The sequence below is a fragment of the Rutidosis leptorrhynchoides genome, chromosome 1 (assembly GCF_046630445.1).
Source record: "Rutidosis leptorrhynchoides isolate AG116_Rl617_1_P2 chromosome 1, CSIRO_AGI_Rlap_v1, whole genome shotgun sequence".
Taxonomy (NCBI): Eukaryota; Viridiplantae; Streptophyta; class Magnoliopsida; order Asterales; family Asteraceae; genus Rutidosis; species Rutidosis leptorrhynchoides.
Window position 1 is genome coordinate 663,845,600 of NC_092333.1, and position 15,608 is coordinate 663,861,207.

General features: G+C 33.1%; 1 protein-coding gene across 1 annotated transcript; it reads right to left on the reverse strand.

The window, feature by feature from the left end:
• Positions 1 to 534: 534 nt before the first annotated feature.
• Positions 535 to 4,331, reverse strand: LOC139885883 (receptor-like protein kinase BRI1-like 3). The gene has a single exon (XM_071869639.1). It carries the CDS (start codon positions 4,329 to 4,331, stop codon positions 777 to 779), a length of 3,555 nt encoding a protein of 1,184 aa, XP_071725740.1. The 3' UTR covers positions 535 to 776.
• Between the last annotated feature and the right edge of the window lie 11,277 nt (positions 4,332 to 15,608).

Sequence of the window (15,608 nt, forward strand, 5' to 3'; positions counted from 1 at the left end):
TATTTGATGTCATATTGTTGCAAATCTGTATTCAACATAACTATATTAGGGTACCAATTAATTTCATAGATGGACATGAAAATAGGACATGTACTTGTTTGATGCTATTAGGCACGTTATATCCATAGGCCTCTTCAAAGAAATAAATCGCTTTTTTGCAGATACCAAGCTAATATAATGCAATTACCTAAATGTGTAGCTGTCTATTCAGGTGCTACAGAGAGATACAAATAAGCACGTCTATGTGTCGAAAAGCAGGTATGAGATGCAAACCTTGTTCATAAACAAATTGTGAGAACTGTCCCTTTTTGGAATCTATAGTTGGCTTACTTATTGCACATGTTGAAGTAGCACTTGAATTATAAAATGGGCTAACTTTTAGCAACTGTTTATTCATTAGCAGTACCAATTCATATTCATATCTAGACTACAACCACTAATATTTGATCAACCAAGTCACAAATAAAGTTTGACCATTTTTTTCCTAATTGAACTTCACAGAAACTATACATTTTATGAAATAATCTCGTGGAACTCATAACATTCTATATATCAATATTCAGTATACACTTAACTACAACCAACCAATTACAACAAATTTAATAACTCATCAATTATCAAAACTTTGACAAAAAAACAGATAACCACAATAAGGAACATGTACATATCCCAAATGTTTGAGCAAACTGGCCTAATGATCAAAATTATACCGATTTTGATCCTGTCTTTCACAATCATAGTCTGATATATACAGCAGCAGACATTAATCAAACGTTTCAACTGTCATCACCTTCTTGAGACTCATCAATTACCGAACTTTTCATCGATATCACATCAAGAATATCACTTCCAGAATCATCCTGCAGCTCTTTAAACATCGCCATAACCTGAATCATCGTCGGCCTCCTCCACGACTTATCATCAACGCACTGAAACGAAATTTTCAAACAATGATACAATTCGGGTTCACACGATTCATCGGATAACAATTCAGGATCGAGTACATCACGTAATCTTTTTTCTCTCTGCATCTGCTTCGCCCATCCAACAAGATTATTATCATCCCCAAACATCATCGTATCAATCGGTTTCTTCCCTGATAAAAGCTCTAATAACACAACTCCATAACTGTACACGTCACCCTTTGCAGTGCACCTAAAACTCTGGTAGTATTCTGGTGGGACATAACCAGGGGTCCCAGCTAGAGTACTTACACTAAGGTGTGTATCAAGCGCGTTTACAAGTCTCGCCATACCAAAATCCGACACGCGCGCTTCAAAATCTTCATCTAAAAGAACGTTACTCGACTTCATATCGCGATGAATGATGTGAGGTATACAACTATGGTGAAGAAACGTTAGCCCTCGTGCTGATCCAACGGCTATCTTTTTTCGTGTTGACCAATCGAGGGTCGGGATGAATCCTTTTCCACCTTTGATTCGATCGTGTAAAACTGCTTCTAGACTACCCCATTTCATGTACTCGTACACGAGTAATCGTTCTTCTCCGATTTTACAGTAACCCAACAATGGTACGAGGTTACGATGTTTGATTTTTCCTATGGTTTCCATTTCAGCCATGAATTCTCTGTCTCCTTGACTGGAGACATAGATAAGTTTCTTGATTGCGACTACGGTCCCGTCTTTTAACTCTGCTTTGTAAACATCACCGAACCCACCCGACCCGATCAACGTGTCAGCACTAAACCCGTTTGTAGCTTCGAGCAAATGGCCGAAAGTCAGCTTTTTTAACGGCTTCTCGAATGCAGCAATGTTAATACTTAACGGCTCGCAAACGCCCGATAACTTCCAACTGCTGGTTCCCGAAGTCGATAAACTTTCGATGTACTTGTCTCTTGTTTCTGTCTTCTTTTGAAACGTTTTCATTCTGAAAAGAATAAATGTAAGGATGATGATACAGATAAAAGACACTAATATCCCAACAATCACCCCTGTAGCCATAGTATTCGTCCGCTTTCCTCTATGTATGAGGCCGGCGGCCCCCTTAACTGGCCCGCAAGGATCCAATGGCAACCCGCAGAGGCCCGTATTGTTCTCGTACTTAGAAGGTGGAAAAGTAGTAAGCTGTCCCCCTGAAGGGATCGGGCCCGTGAGGTTATTGTTTGACACGTCGAAATCATTAAGAAACGAGAGACTACTTAACGATCCCGGGATCAAACCCGTTAGAAAGTTATCTGAAAGATCAAGAAGCAGAGCTGTTTTCAAATTCCCGAGGCTGGACGGGATTTCGCCATCAAGATTATTGTTTTCCAAATTCAAAACTTGCAAGTAGCTTAAGGAACCGTAGCTTTTCGGTATATTTCCAGATAACAGATTGTATGAAAGATCAAGATAGATCATGCTGCCATTGCCTGCATAGTTATACATTGTCAAACCTGAATAGATTCGGGTCGATTGGCAAAAATGGTAATTCAAGAACTCTTCAAGTCTTTCTTTTCGTATTCCTTCGAATTCAACTAACCCGCCAGCAAATCTACAAGCGGTCCCACCCTCGTTTCGCACAAAAGCAAACTGCTTTCCCGAAACGGGCCCAGGGGAAACAAGCCCGGCTGAGTCAGCAAGCTCTTTGGGTAAAGACCCGCCAAGCGAATTACTATTCAAATCGAGCCAAACGAGGCTCCTACACTTGCCAAGACCCAAAGGAACCCGACCCGTTAGCGAATTGTTACCCAATTGAAGAATAGCAAGGTTAACTAGATTACCAATACTTTCAGGAATTTCACCAATGAATTTGTTGTTGGAAAGCGAAAGCCACATCAGATTCGTACACTTGGCAATCGAAATCGGGATTGTTCCTGATATAAGATTGTTATTAAGAATCAAAGTTTGAATATTTCCACCTTTTACACAAATCCCTTCTGGTATTTCACCAGTGAAGTTATTAGCCCACACTATTACATCCAAAATCTGTGGTAAATTCCATAAATTTACTGGAATTGAACCAGTCAAACTGTTGAAACTTAGATCAATTGTTTGCAAATTTTTGCAACTTCCAATATTATCTGGTATAGATCCTGATAGATAATTATTACCCAAAAGTAACTTCTGTAGTGACGAAAACGGCGCGGTTGAAGAACAGAATTCAAAAGGTATAATTCCTGTTAATCCATTAGAACTCAAGTCTATAACTTGAAGTTGACTACAGTTAGCTAAAGTCAATGGAAAATCACCTGTGATGTTGTTGAATGAAGCAGAAAGATACTTCAAACTTGATAAAGAACTTACATCTGGGCTTAAAAAGTCCCCTGAAAGATAATTGTGACCAAGATTGAGTCTTGAAAGCGAAGAACACGAACTGAACGTACCCGGGAGCCCGCCCGTTAATTGGTTCCCTGAAAGATCAAGTTCTTCAAGTGTACCGCAAGCATTTGAAACTTCTGATGGTATCTGTCCGAAAAATTGATTATTTGCTAATGACAAGGTTTTTAAGTTTTTGAAATTTCCCAAAATGATTCCAGGAATTGTCATTTTTAGAGCGTTGTGGCTGATATCGAATCTTTCGAGAAATCGACAGTTGGTCAAGCTAACCGGAAACCCTGTTCCAGACAGGTTGTTTCGCGATAGATTGATGGTAGTAACATTCTGGCAAGTCCCAAAGTCAAGATTTTGAAACTTGCCAGTCAAGTTGTTTCCAGAAAGATCAAGAATTTTCATATTTGGTGGGATGAAAAAGTTTGGTATATCGCCTGAAAGGCGATTGTTCGAAAGGTCGAGATATGTAAGATTCTTGCAAGACGAAACGGAGTTAGGTAAACTTCCGGAAAGTTTGTTGCTTGAGAAGTTAAGTGTGATCATATTTTGACAGTTGGAAAAAGAAGCAGACAAAAGTGAAGAATCTGAAAGTTCGTTGTTTGATAAATTAAGCGAATAAAGGCGATTACAGGTGGAAAACAATGATTGGACATCTATCGTTTGTGATAAGTTATTCGACGATAAATCAAGTGTTTGGAATGAACAAGAACTTGAAGAGAACGAAAGGTTGCCGTAGAAAAAGTTGCCAGGAAAATAGATGTCATTAAGAGTGTTGATTAGTGTTAAATCGGATAGATTAAGGTTTCCAGTAAGATTTGTGTTTGTGAAATTAATGGCTGTAATTGTGTTGTGTTTAGAGCAGACCACACCTTGCCATGAACATGGACTAGATGACGATCCAGAAATCGTCCAGTTTGTTAAAAAACCGTTTGGATCCGAATCGATAGATGATTTCTTGAAGGATAATAATCTAGCAGCAGCATCATCTTCTTGACTTGTAACCAAGAAAGTGAAATTTATTAGAGAAAGTATAAAGCAGAACCAAAATGAAACATTCATTTGATTTTTACACATTTTGTAAGGCACAAACATAACTAACTCTTTTTTCTTTTAGTACTTTTACTCACTACATTGGTGAGTAATTAACAAATACTAAATGTTTTGAAAATTTTGTATATCTCACCATAAGCATGCAAATGAATAAGAAAAAGGGTGTCTTTTTCAACATCAATTTAAAAAATAATAGGATAGGATAGAAAGTCTAATATATATATATATATATATATATATATATATATATATATATATATATATATATAGAGAGAGAGAGAGAGAGAGAGAGATATAAGTATATAAAGTTTGAAATAAAATAAAGTTGGTGGTCTACAAGTAAAAACTTAAAAAAAGAAAAGGGTTTTGGGGGATGGTATCACAGGTGTACGTATTTGAGTAGTATGGATGTCCTTTCAAGAAACCAAATAAAATAAATTATAAACCTTGAAAAGTTGAATTTTAGACATGGGAAGAGGTTTGTTTGTTGGATCCTTTTATGTTTAGGAAGACACAATGCATTTAGTACATAATTTGAAGATGGCTTGAGAATACCAGTTATGACTTTTATTGGCATTGGCATTGGCATTGGCATTGTTTATTAATAATGGTAGCAATTGTGGGCTCTAGATAGTATATGTGTATATTAATATTCTTCACATGTTATCCATGATTCCAATTTTTGTCCTGTCTATAGGCACACACGAATGCATTGCTTAAATCATGACAATTTATGTACATTTTTTATTAAAGAAAGAAAAAAGTAATGAATTTGATTATGTGTAAAAGATTGGTTGAAAATGGAATAGGGTGAGCAAAACTATGGTGGGATTGAAGATGGCTCCTGGAATTTGAAGTAAACGGGGGTTTGTTTTCACAAAATTAGGTAGTGCAGTCAAACTTGAGTTTTCATTTCCTTCTTTTATGACCCTCAAACAAATAAGACCCACTTTAAAGTCTTTTATGTCTCTCAAAATTCCTTTATCAATCGAGTCAACAATAAAAGTTAATTTATTAGCATCTTAACTGTCGTTTAGAGTATAAATTAAACTTCAAACAGGTTTAAAACCTATGAAAATTTGATTCTACTATTTTTATGGCGTCTCTCACTTTTTTTTAATCTACTTATTGGTCGGAGGTTCATTCGGAAGCAATCTCTATCCATAAAACATTGAGAGGGATGACTTTCTCTACTCTTGAGGTGTTTCACTCTGGTTGGAGAAATGACTTGTCTTTATTCTAATATAAGGAAAGGATTGTCTACATCTTACCTCCTCCATACCTCATTCATGTGAGATTGAGTTTGTCGTTGTTGTAAAAAAACCTAAGTCTTTGAGTTTAAAAGTAACAGAAATGACAGTGTTGTAGGATTGCCCTTTTTTGGGTTGGGTGAAAGGTGATATCAATCATTAATTAATTAAGATTAGATAAGATGACATAGTACTTGAAGTGGTGATTTCTTATAGATATACCATACTTACATAAATTTTACAAACGAGCAAGATTGTACTCGCACATTGTTGTGGGAAATAAATTTTTTTAACACTTTAAATACAATTTCTATATTTTATAAATACAATACGCAAATTAAAGACATATATACATACATTTCAACGACAGGGTATCATAATAAAAAATAAAAAAAAAATTATATATATATATATATATATATATATATATATATATATATATATATATATATATATATATATATATATATATATAGAGAGAGAGAGAGAGAGAGAATTAACAAAAATACAAAATAACACTATATAGAGTTTAACCAATTAAATAGCACTTCTTACTTATCCTCTACTATATTATCTAATAGACAAAAATAGTTAATAGTAAATAGGGACATTTTCGTCATTTCACTTTTTTCCCAAAAAAAAAAAATTCTAATTAAATTTCACTATACCAACAAAGACCACCACACTTTTTCAAATATTCAAATCGACCCTCCAAACAAGGGGTAAAGTGTCAAATAACCATTTTCATAAAAAAATCTTAACTAAACTCCACTCAAATATTCAACGGGTTATATCTTCTCGCTCGCAACGAGTTAAATTTTTCTGACACCATCGTTAAACTCGAAATAATTTTAGGAACACAATGTCACTAACTATACACAAAAGGACGCTTTTTAAAAAACGCTAAAAAATTGGGGTACTTTTCATATACGTTGATTTTGCGTTAAATTTTTAAAAGTCGATAATTACATAGCTATACGCGGAGATGGACATATATTGTTAATTTAAAATAACATTTAAATCTTTCATGGGTTATACCTTTTAGTTCGACTCGAGTTGCGCTTCAACGACATCATTCTTTAGCCACGAAATAATTTTAGAAACTAAATGCAATAAAATACATTGAAAACCGAACACCGGCGCGAAGCGAGGGTTCAACAACTAGTTGTTACTATTTAGTACTCCTATATCGATATTGATTTTCAAAACTTATCGTCATTAATGTATTCTTAAACCATATACTGTACTCAATATATTTTATCCATGAAATGTCCCGTTCATATTGATTATAAACGTTCCATATTAATTGATTTCGTTGTGAGGTTTTGACCTCTATATAAGACGTTTTTCAAAGACTGCATTCGTTTTTAAAACAAACCATAACCTTTATTTTATCGACAAGGTTTAAAGGACACCACCTAGATTATCAGAAATGATAATCTAAAAATATCACACTTACACACTACCAATACATATTGATTTACAATATTAATATGTTACAACAAAGTAAATTTCGAATGCAGTTTTAAACAATATTATACAAGCATGCTGACTCCAAATCTTGTCCATATATTAGCATGCAACAGCGGAAGCTCTTAATAATCACCTGAGAATAAACATGCTTTAAACGTCAACAAAAATGTTGGTGAGTTATAGGTTTAACCTATATATTTATCAAATCGTAATAATAGACCACAAGATTTCATATTTCAATACACATCCCATACATAGAGATAAAAAATCATTCATATGGTGAACACCTGGTAACCGACATTAACAAGATGCATATAAGAATATCCCATATCATTCCGGGACATCCATCGAACATGATAAAACAACATCGAAGTACTAAAGCATCCGCTACAACGGATGGGGTTTGTTGAGCCCAATAGATCTATCTTTAGGATTCGCGTCAATTAGTAGACTGGTTTACTAATTCTTAGGTTACCAAGTAAAAGGGGCATATTCGGCTTCGATCGTTCAACCATAGAAAGTAGTTTCATGTACTTGTGTCTATTTTGTAAGTCATTTATAAAACTGCATGTATTCTCATCCCAAAATATTAGATTTTAAAAGTGGGACTATAACTCACTTTCACATATTTTTACTTCGTCGGGAAGTAAAATTTGGCCACTGGTCGATTCACGAACCTATAACAAATATGTACATATATATCAAAGTATGTTCAAAATATATTTACAACATTTTTAATACGTTTTATTGTTTTAGGTTTATTAAGTCAGTTGTCCTCGTTAGTAACCTACAACTAGTTGTCCATAGTTAGATGTACAGAAATAAATTGATATATATTATCTTGACCCAATCCACGACTCAGTGTATACACGTCTCAGGCTAGATCACAACTCAAAGTATATATATTTTTGGAATCAACCTCAACCCTGTATAGCTAACTCCAACATTACTGCATATAGAGTGTCTATGGTAGTTCCAAATAATATATATAGATGGGTCGATGTGATATGTCAAAACATTTGCATACGTGTCTATGGTATCCCAAGATTACATAATATATTAGAATACATGTAGAATACAATATAAGTTAGCTAGGATATGATTTGTATAGAATTGTTACAATATTTCTCGTAGCTATAACAATCAAAAAATATCCAATCTTGTTTTACCCATAACTTCTTCGTTTCAAATCCGTTTTGAGTGAATAAAATTGCTATGGTTTCATATTGAAGTCTATTTTATGAATCTAAACAGAAAAAGTATAGGTTTATAGTCAGAAATTTAAGTTACAAGTCATTTTTGTAAGAGGTAGTCATTTCAGTCGAAAGAACGACGTCTTGATGACCATTTTGAAAAACATACTTTCAATTTGAGTTTAACCATGATTTTTGGATATAGTTTCATGTTCATAAGAAAAATAATTTTCCTAGAAGAACAACTTTTAAATCAAAGTTTATCATAGTTTTTAATTATCAAACCCAAAACAGCCCGCGGTGTTACTACGACGGCGTATATCCGGTTTTACGGTGTTTTTGGTGTTTTCAGGTTTTAAATCATTAAGTTAGCATATCATATAGATATATAACATGTGTTTAGTTAATTTTAAAAGTCAAGTTAGAAGGATTAACTTTTTTTGCGAACAAGTTTAGAATTAACTAAACTATGTTCTAGTGATTACAAGTTTAAACCTTCGAATAAGGTAGTTTTATATATATGAATCAAATGATGTTATGAACATCATTACTACCTCAGGTTTTGTGGATAAACCTACTGGAAATGAGAAAAATAGATCTAGCTTCAAAGGATCCTTGGATGGCTTGAAAGTTCTTGAAGCAAAATCATGACACGAAAACAAGTTCAAGTAAGATTTCCACTCGAAATAAGATTGTTATAGTTATAGAAATTGAATCAAAGTTCGAATATGAGTATTACCTTGTATTAGAAAGATATCTTACTATAAATAAGAAAGATTTCTTGAGGTTGGATGATCACTTTACAAGATTGGAAGTAAGCTAGCAAACTTGGAAGTATTCTTGATTTTATGAAACTAGAACTTATAGAATTTATGAAGAACACTTAGAACTTGAAGATAGAACTTGAGAGAGATCAATTAGATGAAGAAAATTGAAGAATGAAAGTGTTTGTAGGTGTTTTTGGTCGTTGGTATATGGATTAGATATAAAGGATGTGTAATTTTGTTTACATGTAAATAAGTCATGAATGATTACTAATATTTTTATAATTTTATGAGATATTTCATGCTAGTTGCCAAATGATGGTTCCCACATGTGTTAGGTGACTCACATGGGCGGCTAAGAGCTGATCATTGGTGAAAGGACCCGTTTATATACATTATAAACGATTCACAATAGTTGATTACATTGCGAGGTATTTGACCTCTATATGATACATTTTACAAACATTGCATTCGTTTTTAAAAGACAAACTTTCTTTACATCGAAAATTGACAGACATGCATACCATTTCATAATATCTACTATCCAACTATAAATTGATTTAATAATAATCTTTGATGAACTCAATGACTCGAATGCAACGTTCTTCGAAATATGCTATGAAAGACTCCAAGTAATATCTTTAAAATGGCGGAAGATTTCTTTAACACCTGAGAATAAACATGCTTTAAAGTGTCAACCAAAAGGTTGGTGAGTTCATTAGTTTATCATAATCATTTATTTCCATCATTTTAATAGACCACGAGAATTTCATTTCCAGTTCTCATAAATATACGTCCCTTGCATAGAGACAAAAATAATCATTCATATGGTGAACACCTGGTAACCGACATTAACTAGATACATATAAGAATATCCCCTATCATTCCGGGATCCTCCTTCGGACATGATATAAATTTCGAAGTACTAAAGCATCCGGTACTTTGGATGGGGTTTGTTAGGCCCAATAGATCTATCTTTAGGATTCGCGTCAATTAGGGTGTCTGTTCCCTAATTCTTAGATTACCAGACTTTAATAAAAAAGGGCATATTCGATTTCGATAATTCAACCATAGAATGTAGTTTCAATTACTTGTGTCTATTTCGTCAAACATTTATAAAAGCGCATGTATTCTCAGTCCCAAAAATATAAAGGGTAAAAAGGCAAATGAAACTCACCTATTGTATTTCGTAGTAAAAATACATATAACATCATTGAACAAGTGTAAGGTTGGCCTCGAATTCACGAACATATCAATATTGAGATTCAATATTGCAGGAAAGGTACGTAGGCGCAACGGAGACGATAAACACTAGGTTGACCTCACGAACACACCCATGAACCATACCCATCACCTCCATGGCTATAACCCATAATTTCCTTAGCCCTATCCTACTCGCAAAACTTGTCTTGAAATGACCCGCTCATGACCTCGTCGTAGTATTTTATGTAATAATAATACTAATAATAATTCTAATACTATACTACTACTAATAATAATAATAGAATTAATAATAATAATAATAATAATAATAATAATAATAATAATAATAATAATAATAATAATAATAATAGTAATAGTAATAGTAATAGTAATAATAATAATAATAATATAATTAATAATATAAATAACATACTACAGTGTAATATTGATATTTGATGAAATGAATTACATAAGCACGCACGAATTCGATTTATAAGCAATTGTGTTCCACCTACCCCCTCCATGCAAGTGCATGGGGTTTGTGAGGTATTTCCATGCAAGTGCATGGCTAGAAAAATGTGGCAACATTTGTTTTCTTTATCTACCGACACCCATTAAATATTATTATATATAAATTACTATTTAACCTATATATTTAATTATATAATATATTATATTTACGTACATGGTAAAAATGTAATTTTTACAAAAATAACACGGTCGTGGTCTCACGACTCATGTACAACTTTCGGTTTTTCGAGCGCACTCTCGTACATTTAGAAAACTAGCCTTTTTCGTTATGCGACGTGTACTTTTAATAATAATTTGACTTTTTTTATCAAAAATTTACTTTGTGAAAATGTATCTTATAAAATTTGAGTGTTGTGGTCATTTGCTTCTATAAATCAGTGACTCTATGTTTACCAAAATATATTATTTTAAATTAGGACGTTTTATGAATAAGTAAAAATATATAGTTACATATTTAGAAATATAAGTATGTATCCAAAATCTTTTATTTAATAATATAACATTTAGTTTTTCAAAACTATTTATTTTTCAAAGTTTATTTTTATTTTGCTTAGAAAAATAGTTTAACGCGTAACGTTTTCAAGTTAATATATTTATACATAAACATATCTAATCATATACGTTCATTTAGTGGTTCGTGAATCATTGAAATTTGGTCGAGGTTAAATGAATGTATGAACATAGTTTAAAATCCTTGATATTTAATTTAACAAACTTTGCTTATCGTGTCGGAAACATATAAAGATTAAAGTTTAAATTTGGTCGGAAATTCCCGGGTCGTCACAGTACCTACCCGTTAAAGAAATTTCGTCCCGAAATTTGAGTGGGGTGGTTATGGTTACTCATAAAAATGTTTTTATGACGAATATGAGTTGATATGTAGAGTTTTATCATTATTGAGTAATATAGATAAAACGATTCGATTACTTGAAGAGTACAAGTGAGGCTATCATAAAAGAAAGGAAATGAGAATTAAAGCTTTTGTTTTAATTTTTGACGTTGTCTTGGTTGAATTCCGGAATTCAAGGGATTTAACGAAAATCTTCTAAATCTAAAAGATTTGATTCTTCGGCGAATAAGGAAATCAGGATTTCTCTAATTAAATGCGGAGATCTGTTTTGATTTTTCTATCAGATATTTCACTATAAATTAACTTCTTTCGTTCCGTTACTTTTACCATTCCTATACTAAATTCTCAAATTCAAAAGATTATGAAAATGCTTAATCCAGTTCTAATCCTTGTCCTTATCCTTACTATTACAACAATTATTCTCCTTTTCTAACTTCCACCAGAGGAATCTGCTTACTTCTACTTTGCCCTTGGGGTTATAGTACTTATAATTCTCCCGTGTCTTTATGTTGCGATAAACATTGATATACACGGTTTGTAATTTTTGTGTTGTTATCGGGCTTTATATCTCCCCTTATATTTCAATGTCCCTATTTCTGTTTCCTATAATCATTGTCATCCTCAGTTAATGCTCTCTTTTATTTGCTACAATTTATACCCCAAATTTTCTATTTTTGACGGTTTGTCCCTTCGTTTCTTCTTCTTGCGATTACGCATCGCTTGTAATGGTCCAGAATTCGCAGATATGAATTTCAAAATGAACATTGTTAATGTTCTAAATAAGAAGGAACGTAATAGCACGATTTGATTTGTCAAATTACCAGATTCACTGAGAATAGAACTATCAAGAATATATTTTCTTGATATGTTCAGAAGTTAAGCAGAATGAAAGAGTTATGTAACGTGGCACATGATGACGTTATAATTTGTGAATCATCACGTTCCATTTAGAAACTCAGCATGACTTACTGTAATATAATCGCGTTGATCAAGTGTCATTATATTATACTAACTCATGCATCAGTTCCCAACATTACTTCAATAACATTCATATTTTAAGCTCGAAAGTTTACAGAATATAGAAACTAACAGTTTCTATATGATGTAACACTGATAGCACTAATAGCTTAATGATTTCAGATAAGAATAGTTAAGAAAATATCTTCAGAAATATGGAGGATATTTATAATGAAAGATACGATAATATCTTTAAATATCTAGGATCAGAGGATGATGGAGATTATTGTCCGCAAGAGTTTAGAGTAAGGAGCAAGATATTCACTAAAGACTTCAGCAAGCATTAAATCATTTGGATTCTTTGAAGTCAAACTTATTCTTTGTGATTTGTCCACGGTTTCCTTCATAGTTTCGCATAATCCGCTTTTCAGTACTAAATTTTCTATTGAGTGTTTCCAATACTCCATTTTTTATCATCAAACTTTCGACAGTTAAGGTCGTGTACAGTTTATGCTGCTTCATTCAGCTTTTTCAAAGTTCAATGTATTGATTCGTAGGCTGGGTGCTTTTCAGAATTTTCAGAATGAAAAATCATAGTTCTAAGAGATAAATGTTATATGGATACATATAAATGTTAACGTAGAAACGTTGCGAGATTCAAAATACTGATTGCTGATTTCCCGATACTTGGTATGGCAATTCTTGTTACAAGATGCCAATGAGTTCATGATAAGACTTCAATAGATAAATATAGTGATTTGTCAAAGAGATTTAAGCCAAGGAGCAAGGAGGTTGCTGGCACGTCTACTGGTAATATGATGGAATATAAAAGGTTCCCCGGTAACAATAAAAGAGCACGCATATACATCAAGGTTATAGTAAGGTTATTTCGAACGAAAAATCGAAGTTGACTTGCTGGAGCTGTGACAAAATTTGCTATCTTGAGAAGGGATTGTAAAGTTATTTTGGGTGATAATAATGCCAAAGAAGCTAGCACAGATATGTGTTAAACGTTTACTCATGTTCCGAGTGTCTTCAGGTGCATAACTATATGCATAAATCTTTCCTCCCGTAGATGAAGTGTGGTTGGTTCATCCTCTCGATTGAGGTGTTTTCAAGAATCATGAAAGGTTTGAACACAGATTGTAATCGTCAAAATACAAATGAGGTTTAAGATGCAATCAAGTGGCAAACTTGAAGAATTGTTTAGTTTCATATGTTATAATCAATATTTTAATTCATTTTAATTGTCCAATGTTATTAGTCCACAGTCGATAGTTCACAGTTGACAGTCCAATAATCCATATATAGTTTAATATACAATATTCGAATTAATTAATACGTATCGTGACCCGTGTACATGTCTCAGACTCGATCACAACTCAAATTATATATATTATTATAGAATCAACCTCAACCCTGTATAGAGAACTCGATCATTACTGCATATAGAGTGTCTATGGTTATTCCAAATAATTTATATAAATGCGTCGATATGATATGTCAAAACCTTGTATACGTGTCCCGATATGTAAAGTACGTAAAATAAATGACAGAAATTAAATGACGATAAATAAAGTGCGTAAAGTAAATAACAGAAATTAAATGACGATAATAAAATTGCGATAATTAAATTGCGATAAATAAACTGCGATAAATAAAATGTAATACGGAATTAGCAGTTAGCTAGGAACAATTAGCTAGGATCTTGTTAGCGTGGATTCTTAACAAAATTTCATATTGTCAATTAGTCTGTTTCTAATCAATTTTTATTGTGTCCATTATTTCTTCATTATGCCACTTGTTGGATTCTGATAGATCAAAATCCAATTATGAGTTTGAATGAAAATGGTTATTTTGCGATGAACGGATACGTATATCGGTGGTTGTAAATAGGATAGTAAATGACAGTTGAATTAGATTTGAAAGAATGTACAGTGTACTTATTAATGTGAAATCTAAATATTCCTCGGGTATTACCTACCCGTTAAAATATTTTCACCATTAACAGTTTGTACAAAAGAATTTTTAATTACAATCTTTATGAAAACATATATACATATATATTTTCTTCAGATGTAATCATGGATTTAATGAGTTAATATGATATTAAACTCATTTGATTTATTGTTAGAACAAGGATATATAATATCTAAAACATTAGAGATTACATAATTGTCATGTCGAACGCAGATAATTGATGTAGAACGATACGTAGTATGATGATTATAATCGAGGTACAGAATGAGATGTTAAGGCATGTGTTGTTGGTGCTACGGGTACTGTTACTGATGGTACTGTTGGTGCCGGTGATGTTGTTGAAGCTGGTATGTTTTGCACCATATTCTCCAAATTGATTACTCGAGCGCGAAGTTCGTTGATTTCTTCGATTACTCCGGGATGATTGTCGGTAAGAACGAGCGAATGAATAAGGTTTAGAATCTGAGATAGTATGTAATCATGACGAGATATTCGGGAAATGAGGGTGAAAATGATATTTCAGACTGGTTCACCGGTAAGTGCTTCAGGTTCTTCGCCAAGAGGGCAATGTGGTGGATGGAAGGGATCACCTTCTTCTTGTCTCTAATGATTAAGTAGGCTACGAACCCATCAGATGAATTTGGGATGACTGATTGATTGATTCATTTTGGTGACACCGCTTTTGGAGCTTAGGTGAACATCCATGTCGGAATAGCTGTCGGAATAACTATCGAAATAGCTATCGAAATCTGAGGGACTCGAACTAGTTGAGGGATTCATCTCGTACGATCAGATGAAGGATTTTCGATAAGAAATAGATTATAGGATGTAGATTAGTACCCTGCAATACATAAGTTACATATGTATATATAATACTAAAATCCCATAAGTTACGGAGGAATCTACGGAAGCTGTCAGGCAAAATTTATAGTAACATACGCTAAGATATGAATTTATCTATACACTATCTATGCAATAGAGGCAGTAAGATGTGTCTAGATTAAGAATGATAAGCAAGTGATTCCCTAACAATGATAAGCAGGAAAGTTTCGACACTTAAATGATAAGCAAAACTTTTAACATGC